This window comes from Nicotiana sylvestris, chromosome 5 (assembly GCF_000393655.2).
Source record: "Nicotiana sylvestris chromosome 5, ASM39365v2, whole genome shotgun sequence".
Taxonomy (NCBI): domain Eukaryota; kingdom Viridiplantae; phylum Streptophyta; class Magnoliopsida; order Solanales; family Solanaceae; genus Nicotiana; species Nicotiana sylvestris.
Window position 1 is genome coordinate 14,781,570 of NC_091061.1, and position 15,906 is coordinate 14,797,475.

At 35.8% G+C, this 15,906-nt stretch overlaps 2 protein-coding genes, 1 long non-coding RNA gene and 1 other non-coding gene across 5 annotated transcripts; 2 read left to right on the plus strand and 2 right to left on the minus strand.

The window, feature by feature from the left end:
* Positions 1-1,508: 1,508 nt before the first annotated feature.
* On the minus strand, positions 1,509-1,581 carry TRNAR-ACG (transfer RNA arginine (anticodon ACG)). Its single transcript has one exon. It is a non-coding gene; the product is annotated as a tRNA-Arg (tRNA).
* Positions 1,582-1,878: 297 nt separating this feature from the next.
* On the plus strand, positions 1,879-7,644 carry LOC104248183 (UDP-N-acetylglucosamine transporter ROCK1). The gene is made up of 7 exons (XM_009804381.2): positions 1,879-2,153; positions 4,495-4,543; positions 4,629-4,855; positions 5,382-5,583; positions 5,660-5,803; positions 6,436-6,510; positions 6,978-7,644. Exons 1-7 carry the CDS (start codon positions 2,008-2,010, stop codon positions 7,137-7,139), a joined length of 1,005 nt encoding a protein of 334 aa, XP_009802683.1. The 5' UTR covers positions 1,879-2,007; the 3' UTR covers positions 7,140-7,644.
* Positions 7,645-8,512: 868 nt separating this feature from the next.
* LOC104248185 (uncharacterized) lies at positions 8,513-14,636 on the plus strand. The gene is made up of 5 exons (XR_716398.2): positions 8,513-8,655; positions 12,709-12,858; positions 13,232-13,339; positions 13,411-13,543; positions 14,526-14,636. It is a non-coding gene; the product is annotated as an uncharacterized lncRNA (long non-coding RNA).
* On the minus strand, positions 10,142-14,637 carry LOC104248184 (BTB/POZ domain-containing protein DOT3). Of its 2 annotated transcripts, none has more exons than XM_009804384.2 (6): positions 14,495-14,637; positions 14,321-14,390; positions 12,678-13,570; positions 11,989-12,259; positions 11,776-11,904; positions 10,142-10,822 (listed from the first exon to the last, which is right to left on the minus strand). In XM_009804384.2, exons 1-6 carry the CDS (start codon positions 14,635-14,637, stop codon positions 10,454-10,456), a joined length of 1,875 nt encoding a protein of 624 aa, XP_009802686.1. In that variant the 3' UTR covers positions 10,142-10,453. The 2 variants fall into 2 exon arrangements, with proteins under 2 accessions (XP_009802686.1, XP_009802685.1); XM_009804383.2 differs by having other exon boundaries at positions 10,142-10,834.
* Positions 14,638-15,906: the final 1,269 nt, after the last annotated feature.

Genomic DNA, 15,906 nt, shown 5'->3' on the forward strand with positions numbered 1-15,906 from the left:
GTTGTAATTGGCAGTCGACATGGTTGTTTGACAGAAAAATAAATTTGAAAAGTGAAGAGATTATCAGAGTTCTGGCAACGGAACCAATTTGTTTAACAAAAAATATATCATTCGGTCAAAGATTAATTTTAGAAGAAAATGGGCTTCTGATAACCAAGTTTTGCCTCACTTTCTTAGTGGTATCAAAGGAAACTAACAAGAATAAATAAAGAAATAATTGATTGCAAAGTCAATATAGTGAATTTCGAGAAAAGCAGAAAAGTAAAATGAATATATTCAATTGTCTCATATATCCTTACAAGTGAAATTCTCTCCTCTTATATAGATGTTTACACATATAACGTTTCCTTCCATTTATGGCTAAATCATTATAAGCTTTAATGGTATTAATAATCCATTATAATTGGTAATCGTAACTGTCCACGAGGATTCTGTAACGATTTTGATTCCCCTCCTCATTAATTGAAGGTTCATGAATCTTCCCTTTTTACTGTCTTGATTCAATCTTTGCCAGCTGTTGGGCTCGGTACTATCTCGTGGGTGTTTTCCTCCTGTGTCTTTTCTTATTCTATCAAATAAGACTGCCACGTGTTGCTATATTATTGCTCTTACGTGTTATGCCATATCGGTAGTCTAATATTCCACGTGCAGCTCTTTTTCACCAGCATTACACGTAGTAAAGTCTTTGAACTTTACCACTATAACACTTAAAGATACAAAATTATTTTTTCTCACATTAAATACTGATTTTTTACCTTCTATAATATTAAAATCATAAAATTGTAAAGTTACCTTTGATGAGCAGGTCTTGTCTCACTATAATGAGCAAAGTTTAGTGACATTGCTATTATAATGTGTATAAATCAGTTATTTTGATGTGGCACTGCATAATTTTATAAGTACAATGAGTAAAACTTTATGATTTTACGATTATTGCGAATAAAATTCTATTACTTATAGAAATAACTTTGTGATTTAACTATTACAATTTAACTATTACAATAAGTAAAATTCAACAAGCATACGTGAAATTAACCCATTTATGAAAAGCAGGGTCAAAGGAAAGTGTGGTATGGATTATGAAAGTGACAAGTTTACATCCATTAATTTTTCAATAAAATGTGAACGTCGCAGAAGAAACAAGCGACCTACTATTTAATAAAATATCCCATTGAATTTTTTTTTCCTTTCTTTGCAAGATTATTCAGCATAGGTGGGCCCAAAAATCCGTTTTAAAGAAAGTTCCCGTTTCTTCTACCTCCTCCCCCCTCTTTCTTCTCAAAATTCTTTAGGTTTCAAAAACACTTTACCCATTTAGTTATATTGGGTTCACAAATGCTTAAAGAATTTTCAAGTATTTCGTTTTTATTACATTTTGTTATGTTAAGCTACATTTTCAAGAAGTTTTTATTTCCTTTTGTAGGAATCTTTTACCGTTTGAAAATTCCCCTAAGAAGTGGGGGAAAAGGGCAAAAAGAAAACAGCTGCGGGACTTATCAAAAAAAGTGCGACTCTGCTGGGGATCGAACCCAGAATCTCTGGTTTCGTAGACCAGCGCCTTATCCATTGGGCCACAGAGTCCCTGTTGTTGTAATAGCTGCTAATTAAATTTATTTAAATACAAACTCTATTGGGCCACAGAGTCTTCTTCTTTTTATTTTATAGTTTCTATTTTATAATACGTTGATGTTATTACTGACTTAAATTAAATCCAAAAAATTAGATGTATTTTTTCAAATTTAATTGAAAGATTCCTTCCTTATGAGTTATGGCAAAGAAAAGTCTCTTACTTACTATTCTAGAAGACTCAACCAAAAGTACGGTCAATTTCAGTCATCTTCACAAAACGACATCGTAAAACTGACTCAGTTACGGCATAACCAACCAGCAATACGAAGCTTTACAAAAAGCCTTCACCATTTCTAATTGGCTTTTCGATAACAGCAATTATTGAAGGATCCGAATAAAAACAGCCCGATTCGTGTCTACATTTCGGGTTGACCCGTTATGGCTGTTACAGTATCCAAAGCAGCTCCGAAAGCAAACTCCGAGAACCCGACGACGGCAAAAACGGGCGGTAAAGTGTGGTTTTATTCCCTGCTTCTCACCCTACAGTATGGTGCTCAGCCCCTCATCTCCAAGCGCTTTGTCAGGTTCAAATTACTCCCCCTTCACTATAATTTTATTTAATTATTAGTGTTTTTTGTGTAGAATGCAGTTCAGTTATTTGAACATATTAATGTGTATTTAAATTCAAATGTGAAGTGTGTGAGGTGTAACTTATTGTCTATGATATAGATGTGCCTGATTAGTGACCGGAGGCGAATCCATGATTTGAACTTTATGGGTTCGGGGTGCTTACTGGTTCGAAATTTAATATCTCGTACATATTTAGTAAATTTCTTAACACATATATTGGGTCTGGGCCAAAGCTAACAGTAACTTATATGGTACATCCGCCCTTGGCTTGTACAATATCGTAAGCATTATTTGTTACTTATTTAAGGAAACATATTGCAAATTTTGGGACAAATATATGGTGTTAGAATTATTGTTAAACATTCATAAAAAGGGGGAACAGTACCAACACCATATTAATTTTACTTAATTATAGGCATGAATGTATATGTCACAAGTAAGTGTCTAAGTAGTGAGGATGTGTTCTCGATTTAGAATATAGAATTGGTGTTTGTACAACATCCTTGGCAAAATTATTCACCCGTTTAAGGAAAGGTATTGAAAGTTTTCGGAGAAAGGTATAATGTAGTTGTCAATAAGGGCTTACCCCTTGCATGAAGTGCTTTTCGGACTCCTGGCTAGTGTATGGGAGTGGGAAAGTGTGTATACCATATGCCGCATATTGAACGCATAACCAAGTCACTAAAGGAGTAATGATAACGTTTTGCCAGGGCTCGTCCTCATATTAAGCTAGCATCGTATGTGTTCGAGTTTATTGGGTGGTCATCACCATTCTAAATTTCAAATTGGATAGACGTGGAATCTGTTTATCCGGACTTTTCTTATTGATGTTTAGTATGAGTATGTAGCAAACATTATAAGTTTAGTTACAAGGCTTTCAAAAGTTTTAAGAATTGCTAGTTGCAAAGAGAGGTCCATTGGAGGGCATCTTCCAATTTCTTTAGTGAGAACACTCTTTAATGCACCCACCTATTTTGTATTTGATTTGTGTGACTGTAAGTACGGCAAAGAGGTTTATGTGGCAGAAGAGAACATTATTTGTGAGGAAATGGGACCAGGAATTATCAGTTTTCAATCCAATTTTTTTGGTAAATGGCTATGGAGATTCATGTTGCGAGAAGAATGCATTTTGGAGAAATATAAATCTACTAAATATGGAGTGAGATAAAGGATGGTACCTTGGGAAAAGGCCTAAGTCTTTGAAAGTCTGTTTTAATGGAATTTTGAAGGATAAGGAGAGATTCTCTAGACGTATAGGTTATACAACGGGCAACGACCATAGTGACGATGGAAGAAATAGCAAACATGGGCAATCCCATAGAAAATAGAAATGAAGGAGGAAGAAGAGATAGAAAATAGGACACCCGAGGAGAAACATGAGGTCTCAGGTTCAACTCTCATTTGAGACAAAAAACATTAGGTGATTTCTTCTCATCTACCCAAGCTTTGGTGGGAAACTACTGGGTTTGTTGTTGTTGTACCCAAGCTTTGGTGGGCAGAGTTACCTAGTACCTGTGCTGGTGTGAGGTAGCAGGTATCCCGGTGGAGTTAGTCGAGGTGAACGCAAGTTGGTCAGGGCACTACCGTTATAATAAAAAGAGAGAAAATAGGATCTAGAAACCAAATTGATAGTATTAGACACAATTAGTATATAACACTAATTACATCCTAATTACCTAACTATTATCCCAAAGATGTCGAAGATATGGGAGTAGATTACCGAAGAAGATATCCACCTTCAATGTTAAATCAAGGAGTTCTTCGAGAACCCAAAGGTCTTCATGGAGCCTTACATAAACTTTAATCCAAAGCTGGGTAAAAATCCTCCGCTACTCCTATTTATACTACTAGCTAAACAATGGGCTTAGGCGCAAGTTCGAATACTCTAGAATAATAAAATAAATCCATAACATCATCGTGAGGTTAGCGAGGCATGTGGGACCACCCTTGAATCATCCCGAAAGCTCCAATTGGGGGGGGAGGGGGAGCTCCTTAGCTAGAGGTCCAGGTCAGGATGGTAACATCAAATGGAACGGTTTGACGAGCAAAACTGCATGCAAAAATAATATCAAATTAAGAGCACCTATGGGTTGACTGGATTCCACCTTTTTCTTGTTTTCTCGTTGTCTCAAAGATGCTTTTTATTATGTCTATTTTGCTACTTTTTACTATATTGATATAGGAAATATTGTGCTTATTCTTTCATATGAATTGTTTGGTGATAAATGCTCCTGTATTCCTTGGTAAGATTTATATATTATGACGTCAATATTTCATGTTCTGTTCTTCCTACAGGCGTGAAGTGATAGTTACTTCGTCTGTTTTGACATGTGAAGTAGTCAAGGTAAATTTCTCTACTTTCTTCTCTGCATTGTTTTCCACTCCATGGTTCCACATGTTTACTTACATACATTCCTTTTACTTTGCAGGTTATTTGTGCTCTTTTTCTCATGGCAAAAGAAGGCAGTTTGAAGAAAATGTACAGGGAGTGGACCTTATTTGGCTCTTTGACTGCATCTGGGCTGCCTGCTGCTATCTATGCACTCCAAAACAGCTTATTGCAGATTTCATATAAAAATCTTGATTCACTGACCTTTTCAATCTTGAACCAGACAAAACTGTTCTTCACAGCCTTGTTTACTTACATATTATTGAGGTAGGCTTTTCCAGGTGACTGTGCAAGTTAGTATGTTTGATCCGAAACATTGTTGAAAGTTTTTTTAATTGATTATTATATTCTTTTCTTTGTCCTTGCTTAAAAAAGATTATTGAACAAGTGTACCTTTTGGTTACCTTTGGCAACAGTGCGATTGCGTAGGCTGTTAGTCTCTCAGATTGTACATAATTAATATGGTAATATTTTATTATTTCGACATGGATGTCAAACAGATCTGGTAAACATTCTCTGTTTCCACATAAACTGTTCTTTTACATCATTCTCTTTTTTTCATAGAATTTTTTCTTCTGCATCATCTGCTTCACTTAGCTGTTGGTTGCAATATTTTTCATTTGAATTAATAATTTTATGACATTCCGAGGTCTCTGTGTAGACCAACTCTTGTTTTTCTTTTAATTTCTCAATTTTTTTTTTGAGACGAACTGTCTTGTTAGGTACACTAATTGTGTATCAGGTGAGTCCTGAGAGCCTTGATTGCCCCCCAAAATGCTTTATCCTTTTTCAGGCAGAAGCAATCCATTCAACAAATTGGGGCTCTTTTCTTGTTAATCCTCGCAGCTGTCCTATTAAGTGTTGGTGAAGGCTCTAGCAAAGCTTCAAGTAGTAGTAGTAACCCCGATGAGGTCTTATTCTATGGAATTGTACCAGTTTTGCTTGCATCTGTGCTCTCTGGTCTGGCTTCTGCCTTGTGTCAATGGGCATCTCAGGCAAGTGAACACTGCTATTTTATGAAAGGGTATTTTGCATTTCCTCCATTTTTGATATGCTTCTTGTCTATAACAGGTTAAGAAACATTCATCTTACTTGATGACTGTTGAGATGTCCATTATTGGGAGTCTTTGCTTGATAAGTAGTACTTCCAAGTCTCCAGATGGAGAAGCTATTCGACAGCACGGATTCTTCTACGGGTGGACTGCATTAACTTTGGTAAATCAGTTTCGCCAATATACAATTCTTTTTCTATCATTTATGTCATGGGTGCTGGTTAAATTGGTATTGCAATACTTAAAACATTCAGAAACAGGAACCGCCTTGAATATTAAGTTTTCTGAGAAAAAAAACTTTATAGTTTCTACTTGGAGATATCTTATACTCCCTCCGTTTCAATTTATGTGAACCTATTTCCCTTTTAGTCCGTGCCAAAAAGAATGGCCTCTTTCCCTATTTGGAAACAGTTTACCTTTATGCAATGATTTATAGCCACACAAAATATATGTGCTTCATTTTACACCACAAGTTCAAAAGTCTTCTCTCTTTTCTTAAACTCCGTGCCCAGTCAAATGGGTTCACATAAATTGAAACGGAGGGAGTATCAATTTACCCGATGTTTCATTGTCATATGCATCTTCTCCTCTGGTCAGATCCAACTGTCACTTTCAAAATTGGTTTGTTGAGGAAATAAATTGTCCCATGAGTTGGTCGTTTACATAATTTTGTTTATCAAATATCAAATGACCTGGATTCATTTTCTTTTTCTTTGTTCATTTTGGGAAATGAATCAGATCCGTCCGGGTTCAACTCATGATTTTTATGTGATACTTCTATTTCTTCTGTTCCAGATCCCTGTTATTTTAAATGCGGTTGGTGGAATTCTTGTTGGTCTTGTGACTTCGTATGCTGGTGGTGTAAGGAAGGTAAGTGTCCACTGAACTTATTATGCTTTAGAAGCTGTGCAGAAATTGAATAGGCTTGAAAAAACATTCTTGATATTCTCTGTTATAGTTTGGCATTTTTTGCGCCTTTTCCCTTGATTTATTTGTAGCATTTGTAGCTCTGGCACATTACTATGCCACTTAAAATGGAGCCCTAGAATATTTTCTATTTTCTAACTCGTAACATATTTTCTTGATTGTTCATGGTGGAAGGAAACAGTTAATGGTATGGTTGTATTTTTATTTTATTTTAAACTTGTCTGGCCTATAATGAGATGAAGCCATATACCTTTCTCGGCCTTTTGGTTAAGATCAAGTATAATAAGATGAGGGAATATTAGTTTTGTGCTACCTTAAAGAGTATATCATGCTGTATTTTTTGTAACGGTTCCTTTACCATACTTCTCTTGACAATGTTATTTCTTCCTGCTTGTCTTAAATTGCCGCAGGGATTTATCATTGTGTCTGCGCTTCTTGTCACTGCTCTGCTCCAATTCATCTTTGATGGAAAACCTCCTTCGCCATACTGCCTTGTGGCACTTCCATTGGTTATGACTAGCATAAGCATATACCAAAAATACCCATACCGTGTTAAGAAGAAGCAAGTGTGAATCTTGAACATGCCATATTATGGATCAAAGTATATTTGCCAACATTTGGCAAAATGGACAATTGGTTTTACTTATCTAACAGGAAAAGAGAGTTGACAGATCAATTTGAGGAGTTCAACTCTACCTCAGAACCGAGACATTGAGTAAAGTCTGTAGCTTTACTAGTAGATATACCTGCATTTGATGTATATTGATACCTTCAGCATGATTCAGTGTTGGATAGAAGGAATTGGATGAAATCTTTAGCTGGATACTCCTTATGGCCTTTCTGAGAAAGATAAGTTGGTGCTTTGGTTACCAGCTAATTGTTTGAATCCACGAGTTGAGGTTTACTTTGAACTCGAATTTGGGTGTAAAAAGAAAGGCCAAATCATATTGTTATCTCATGTTATTCTTCTGTATGTTTTCTTTTCTGCGTATTATATTTGTTGTGTTGGATACAAAGGGATGTGGAGTTAAAGACCTTATGAGTAAAAAAGCTGTGTGGAATAGTTATCACTGTCAACTTTCTTAGTCTCAAACTCCAATTCCCCTTGCCATCTTATTATTATTGGAAAGCTGAATTTGGTAAAAGCTCATATCCACTAATGCAGGTGGTGTTAATTTCAGCTAAATTGTCTACTTCCTTTCACTGGCTTTTCAAGGAATGGAAATGCTCTCTCAATCAGAGACGGTATACTGATAGTTTCATTTCCCTACACGGCTACACCTTAATTCCAAATCTGTTGGGGTCGACTATATGATTTTTCGGTATCAATTGTAGTTTATTCAAACATTTGAGTAATAAGTTGATGGTAGCCACTGACCCGTGCTAGTAGAGCACAACAACGACTCCTACCATAAGAAGAAAGGCGGGGCTGTTGTTGATTGCTAAACCAGGTTGTTATTTATTTGTACTCGGCATTTACATCAAATCAATAAAGGCTAAACAAGTATTTTTCGTATACACATTTATTACTTAAACGTAATATGTATTTTCACTTTAATTTTTTATTATTAAAATTAAATTACTTGTTTTTGTGTAAACACCAGATGCAAGCACATTTAGCATGACGACTCATTCAAGGAGTTAAATGTAGTATTTGGTTATCAAAATATATTTTTCGAATATATAATGTATTAATAGGAAAAATGACTTATTTCATTCTTTGACCGATATCATTTTATTTTTTTGCAACTTGTCTCAACTCTTACTTTATATCAATCGCTTCAACCAACACTAAAACATTATTGTAATATTTATAAGTACTTAAAAAAATCCATCGAAACGCCATCTAATTTGCTGATATTATGATCATTTTTTTAATAAATAATATTTCCAAACTAATTTTCAGAGAAATAACTTATTTTGCAAAAAGACATTTTTCATTGTACCAAACACATAAATTGCTGGATCTTTTCCCAATACGGAAATTGAATGAGGAGAAACAAGAATATGAGCATGCAATCCAAATGAGCATTTTCGAAGGTGATGAGACAAAGAAGATGAACTTGTCTGACGAATAGAAGAGGACAGGTATCGTTTTGGTGCTTTAGCGTCAAAGTTCCCTTAGAACAATATGAGGTCTTATGCTAATAGGAGCTCTTTTTGTGTGCTTGTTTGTTGGCATATGTTCGGCCAACCCAGTAACATTTGTTTAGTACTTTCTGTATATTAGAAAATCCATTAAAAATGTATAAATATTTGATTGTGAATCCAATGACTAAGACAAGCTATGGGTTCCGCGGCAAATTCAGAATCAATAAATCAAATCCTGGCTCTGTCTCACCTATGTATCTTGGAATACAGGGGCGTATCCAATGAACAAGTTACGGATTCATCTGAACCCATAACTTTTGACTTAGACCATGTATATGTGTTTAAAAATCCACTAAATATGTACAAGTAGTAGATATTGAACCCACTAAATTAGATGAAGGTGGTCGAATTACAAATCTGAACTGATAAAGTTCAAATCTTGGATCCGCCTCTGTAGTGGTAGAGCCAAAATTTCCACCAAGGGATTTCAAAATATAAAAAATTAAATACATCGAAAAGTCAAGGGGCGTCAATGTATAGTAAATATACATAATAAAAAAATATATCTAGCAATACAGTGTAATTTTCCGGTGAAGGAGTGTCGATTGACACCACTTGATTGAATGTGGCTCCGCCAATGCGCCTCTGTATGGAACATACCAGTTATTTGTACTTATGCAAATGTTTTGGTGTTCTATGCTAGTAATTAAATAGTACTTCTATCATTTTTTAGAGATATGCTGATTTTTGTAGCTTGAGAGCTTGATCTACATGAGTTTTTTTCTCTTACATGGATGGCCTGTATGGTAGTTGAAATTGTATAGTAGTAGTAGTATGGTATATGCAAATGAGAAATATTTTCTAATGGAAGACATATCAAGGATTAGTATTTTCTCTCTATAATGTTGAAGCCAGGAATGATATGAGAGAGTTCGTGACGTTCTTTACGTTGAGCAAGAAGAAGTTTATCAAAATTTAGTGGAATTATGACTCAAAAGCATAACGTATTCCGAGCTGGTAAATTAGGAACTAGAGTAAATTCTTTGCCAGTAAAATAATACTTTAGACGATACCAACACTAATGCACTGAATCATATCAGCTATTTGAAGTTAAGCGTCTTTGGATAAGAGTAGTGCTAGGATGGATGATTCCGACATCCTCATGTAGCATCCACAGCCGACCCCAACTAGTTTAGAATTGAGGTTTAATTCATTGCTTGATTCGATTTATACTGCAAATGTGATTATTGAAAACTATACTTTACAAGAAAAGAGGGAGTCTTAGTACTACAACAACAACAATAACAACAACCCAGTGGAATCCCACAAGTGGGATCTGGGGAGGGTAGTGTGTACGCAGACCTTACTCCTGCGTCGGAGGAGTAGAGAGGCTGTTTCCGATAGACTCTCGCCAGGGAGTCTTAGTACATTATTTTGAAAATAGAAATGATGGTGCTCTAGTATGTAATGGTAAAACATAATATTGAAAAGACTAATTCACAATCACTATAGATAACCAAGATTACACATTTTTTACAAGCAGGATTGATTACAAGCTGTATCCAATCTCCGTCAATGCCAAACTAGCCTTCTGTCTACATAAAACTCGGTAATTTTATCAGTTCATCTACCAGATACATTAAAAAAAAAAAAAGCAGCTCGGTGCACACAACATTTTGCATTCACACAGGGTCCGGGGAAGGGCCGTACCCCTAGGGGTGTGATGCAGGCAGCCTACTCCAAGCCCAAGGGGTGTTCTTACCTACCAGATACATAAGAACTATAATTGTGGGACTTAAGATATGGACTGCCTTCGACTGATGCTTCCTCTGCGGCCTGGTTTAACTCTATTTTCGCCTTCTTGAGTTTCTTCCTCGACCATTTTTCTATTAAAAAGAGCAGACTTTTTTATCTTCCTCCATCCAGATGTCCATGGAATTCTAGGCTTGTTGTTTAACTTTTCATATTCTTGTTGCAGCTCAGAGTAATCCCTCTGAAGACCTGTCATTTGTATCTTCACTTTTTCAAGTTCTTCTTTAAGGGACTTGACCTCCTTCTTTGTAGATAACCAATTATTTTCTTTGTCTAAGTTATAGTCATCACTTGCTATAATATCTTTCCCTTGTACTGCAGCCCTCATCTTCACTTGCTCCGAGAGCAAAACCTGCAATATTCTCTTTAAAATTTAGAATTGTATCAGCATGTCTATAAGGTTTTAGGTGGTACTCAATACTTATTCTTCTATGTTCATTCACAAGCTTAGGTGACGGAACAGAACCTCTTTTTTTCCTGGTTTTAGACTGGCATAATACATAAACTGGCCCTCAAACTTGGCCTTAGCCGGCAAGTATGCCCTCTAACTTTGGGTGTGCACAAGTATGCACCTCAACTTGTCTTCACTTTGTCAGTTGAACGCTCCAACTTACAAAATGATTATCTAGACACCTCCAAAATTTATGTGACACGTCAGTGTCACATCAGCATTTGTATTTACGTGTTCAACATTATACAATTTGAGGTGTCTACTTGTACACACCCTAAGTTAGAGGGCTTACTTGCTGGCTAGGCCAAGTTTGAACAGCCAAGTTTGAGGGCCTGTTTATGTATTATGACTTTTAGAATCCATGCTAGGCTTCTTGAATGCTTTCATTGATCATTCTGTAGTTTTTAGAATAATTTCAATAAAAACCTTTTACTTCTACATGTACACTCCTTGGCTATAGGGATGTTTGTAGCATGAAAATTAAGATAATAGCAATTTAGTATGATAATATACAAAGGGCATGAGCATTCAGATCGTCATTTGTAAGATGTTTGTGATTTTTGTTTACATTTCTACGATTGGTTTAGCTCTATTATATCCACTGGTTTCTCATCCAATTTTGCGAATTTGAATGAAAGCTAATCTGGCAGCTCGCCTCATATATTTTAACCTTTTTAGCATCTTCATATATACTCGACGCTAAGTTGGAAACTGAAGTGTAATCTACCTAAGTTTGAGGCCAGCATAATGCTTGCTAAGATTGCAGTACTAGATACATTTTTATAAGATGAAAGTTCAACTATGTTATTCTCTAATCTATAACATAATTTGATTCAATCAAATGTTTATTTTACCTGGATAACGATTCTCAGGGGCAACCTTTCGTTTTGAGCTGCATGCATACATGCGTCAAGTGACAATTTTTCGCTGTCCATGATCTTGCATAGCCTTCGGCGATCATGTTCTGATAGTGAAGGATGAGTCTGTAGAAGATATAAAGCTGCATTGTATTCTTTGATTGTAGAAATCAAGTGCTAGTATGTTTTTGATGCAGAAACTAAAATAACCTTAAGGTATGTATCGATGGCTCTGTAGAGTCCATCATGACAAGTCCGAATGTGTCGAGGCAGAGATTCAGCTAAGACTTGGAACTTTGTGATAGATACATTGTGATCTCTTGCAATTTCTGCTAGGTAGCTGTCAACCAGTTTACTGATATTCACTGTTGTCGACGACTTCATTTCTTGTTGCTGCAGTTTTTGCTGTTCATATAGCAAGAAATAATCCAATATCCTTTGCACCACATCGATATTGTAGATAGTCTGTTCTTCAGTTGAACTGTATCAAAGAAACTGGTTAAGACTGAGCAGACTGTCATGTTTTTTTGGGGGATAATTACATTTTTGGGCCGCCCTAAAAATAATAGATGGCAAATGTATGTGTTTTGTATATTAAGTATAAATATACATGAAGGGGAGTCTTGAAGTAACTGGTAAAGTTGTTGCCATGTGACCAGCATGTCATGGGTTCGAGTTATGGAAACAAACTCTTGCAGAAATGCCGGGCAAGACTGCGTACAATAGACCCTTGTGGTCCGACCCTTCCCCGGACCCGCGCATAGTGGGAGCTTAGTGCACCGGGTTTGCAAATATACATACAATATACATAAATATACTTATAATATATGTATATCAGTGTATATGTTGCAATTAGATGAAAATTGAAAGTTGAAACTTCAGAGATGATGGAAACTCACTTTATTGTTTGTTCACTTACTGCATAACTAGGGATCAAAAGGTCATTCAGACCGGCGTTTTCAAACACCATGCCGATTCTTTTCTCAAGCTCTGAAATCAGAGCTGGTGATGCAGCATACAGCATCGCCATCTTTAACAGTCGTAGAAGAAACTTGCAAGAAACAGCTTCCTTTTGAGGAGGTAGTATACTAATCAAGCTCTCTATTATTATTCTTTGTTCCTTATTATTCTGTCCAATGCTTTTTTCTTGCATTCTCCCACTGGTGATACTCCATTGCGAGTCATTTCTTATATTACCATATTTATCCGTTCCTTTCGTTTCACTATTCATATTTGGCAACCACTTCTCTCCATAATGCATGATACATGAACCAATGATTTCTGGTTTGATTCCTTTTACTCTTATTGCTGTAATAATTCTCAAGAAGAAGTTAATACGGAGAGTGGCAATATCATCGAACCACCAGGTTCCTTCGTTCGTTATTTCCTCTGTTGAATTTTTTCTGAAGATTTTCCAACCAATTGAGTCACAACATCTTCTCACAATTTGTAGGTTTTCTGCCCACGGAGATAGCATTTCGCATGATTTAAGGACGGTGATGGAATCGTTCCACGACGAAAGGACTACAAATGTGAAGAATGCTTCTGTTGTTGAAATCAGGTTTCCTTCTTCCATTGCTTCTGTCATTTCTAGGAATTCTGATCCACATCTTAATGCTGCTACATTTCCAGGGTTCAAGCTTATTGGTAGGCCGTAACAGAACTTTAGAATCATCTCGAAGTTTTCTGATCCGCCTGGAAATTTTTCGAGCTTGAGGTCATAACCTAAGTGTGAATTTTGAGGCTGAAATTCGATTTCTCTTAGGTAAGCACACCTTGCAACCAGCGGATACTGTAAGTAAATAAACTTGAGTTAACTTCTCATTAATTGATTAATGTTTTATGAAGCTATGTAATACTCCCTCCCTCCCAATTTATGTGAAGATGTTTGACACTTGTGGTTTAAATATAGAAAGTTTTTTTTTTTTGGGACTAACTTAGAAGGAAAGAGCGTCATATAAATTGGAATGAAAGGAGTATTTGGTATAATGTTAGTGTAGAACCCTAAATTTGACCATGGAGCAGTGTTCTTAAAAGCCCAAAAGCGCAAAAAAGCAATAAGGCAACAAGAAGCAAAACGTGTCGAAAGTACAAAACTATGTAGCATATTTGAATTTAGTACTTATAACATAAAATTGCAATTAAATCTCCTAATTTCAACATCTAATTATACAATAATGACAATATTAATAACGTTAGACACAATTTTTTTTTTTAATTTTCAACTAAATATAGGAAGAATTAATTTATTTACAACATTAAGTTTCACAGTTAATTGCTTTAGTAACTATGCTAAGAGAGTATAAGAAAGAAGCAAAAAAGAGGTAGATAATTAGAAATAGAGATGAGGATTTCAATGGCAGAGGAAAAATGAGTGATTGTTTGAATAATTCTTGTATTAATTAGTTTGTGTAAAATGTCCTACATAGTAGAGAAAAGTAGTAAAGAAGAGGCTTTACTATTCTGTATTTTCTTGCATAGAACTTTAGATAAATAATTCTTGCATTAGTTTGTGCAGAATGTCCTACTGTCCTTTACTTACCTTGTGAACATAGAAGGTGATGTCGTCAACTCGAATTGATAAATCACTTGGAAGCTGAGAAGTAGCAAACCTGCATATAACAACAGCTCACATATAGTTCTAAGTATTTAAGGCATAAATGAGGAAACATTGGAATCAAATCTGCAATTGCTTATGATATTAGAGTTGTATTACCATGACTGTTCTTTCTTCTCAAATCCATCAGCTATTTGATTGAGGATGGTCGGGACAACTATACGTTGATCATGAAGTTGGCGAGTGTCATCAGATACATCTCCAGTGTTCTCCAGCTGATCAAGTTGAATCAATTTCTGCATTTTCACGAGTTTCCTTTTACTGCATACTAAGTCATAAAAGGAAGTCTATGATTATAAGAAGGAATATGAGGATTCTATGAGGCAGAAGCGGAGGCAGGGTGCATTTTGTGAGTTACTGAACCTATTGTTTTCTGCTCGAACTATATATAACTATGCAAGAAAAGAAAATATTGTAATGTATACGTTTATTAAGATGAAGAGGACCCTTGGAGTAATGATAAAGTCGTCTACATATTTCGAGCCATGGAATCAGCCACGGGCGCTTGCATCAAGGTAGGCTACCCTATGTGAACGCGGGATATTTTGTGCACCGAACTGCCCTTTGTTTTATACATTTAATAAGATGAAGGGGACCCATGGACCAATGGCATACGGACTATAGGTCACGAGTTCGAGCCGTAGAATTAGCCACTGGCGCTTGCATTAGGGTAGTCTACCCTATGTGAACGCGGGATATTTTGTGCACCGAACTGCCCTTCTTTTGTGCACCGAACTGCCCCTTTTTTATACGTTTAATAAGATCACACTCATTGTGAACCTATTAATATAGATCTCGGATAAACTTTTGATAGGAAGGACAGTTTGGAGTAAATGTGAGAATCGAGTTTGTGGCTAGAAGAAGAAGTACAATGAAGGAGTTTGGTGGGTGGCTTCTTAAATTCCATTAATGTATAGGGTCAGAGAATTGCTGGTTCTTAGTTAGAGACAATTCAGTAATACTCTGGAGAACCAGAAGGAATATTGTCTTGTGACAAGTCTAATTCAAAATAATACCACGTAAATATTGATTTGACCAAGTGATTATTTTGTGGCTATAACGAAACATAAATTGTTTTTGAACAATAATTGTAGAAAGACAGGTATGTTTACCTTCTCATTTTATGTCATGGCCAGGCAAATGCATGGTTTTTCCCGAGTATGGCCTAACGATCAATGAAATGAGATAAAAATCATGGGTGATCAATATTCAAATTTCAGTAGAGAAATCTATTGTCTACGCATTGATGGACAAAATTACCTGATATCTATGCTAGTAGGTAGATGTACTTGGTAAAATGATCAAGCCACACACAAACTAGTCCGGGAACTGCAGTTATAGAAAAGGCATTTTTGCCGGCCATATTCACTGTTTACTTTTTTTTAGCTATATACATTGATTATACACAATTATACATATATAATACGTAAGATATAACTTTATTATATCTCTATCGACTATTTTAAGTTTAAGTTATTGGATGAGCGGCCATTTGAGTTAATTCTTCTATA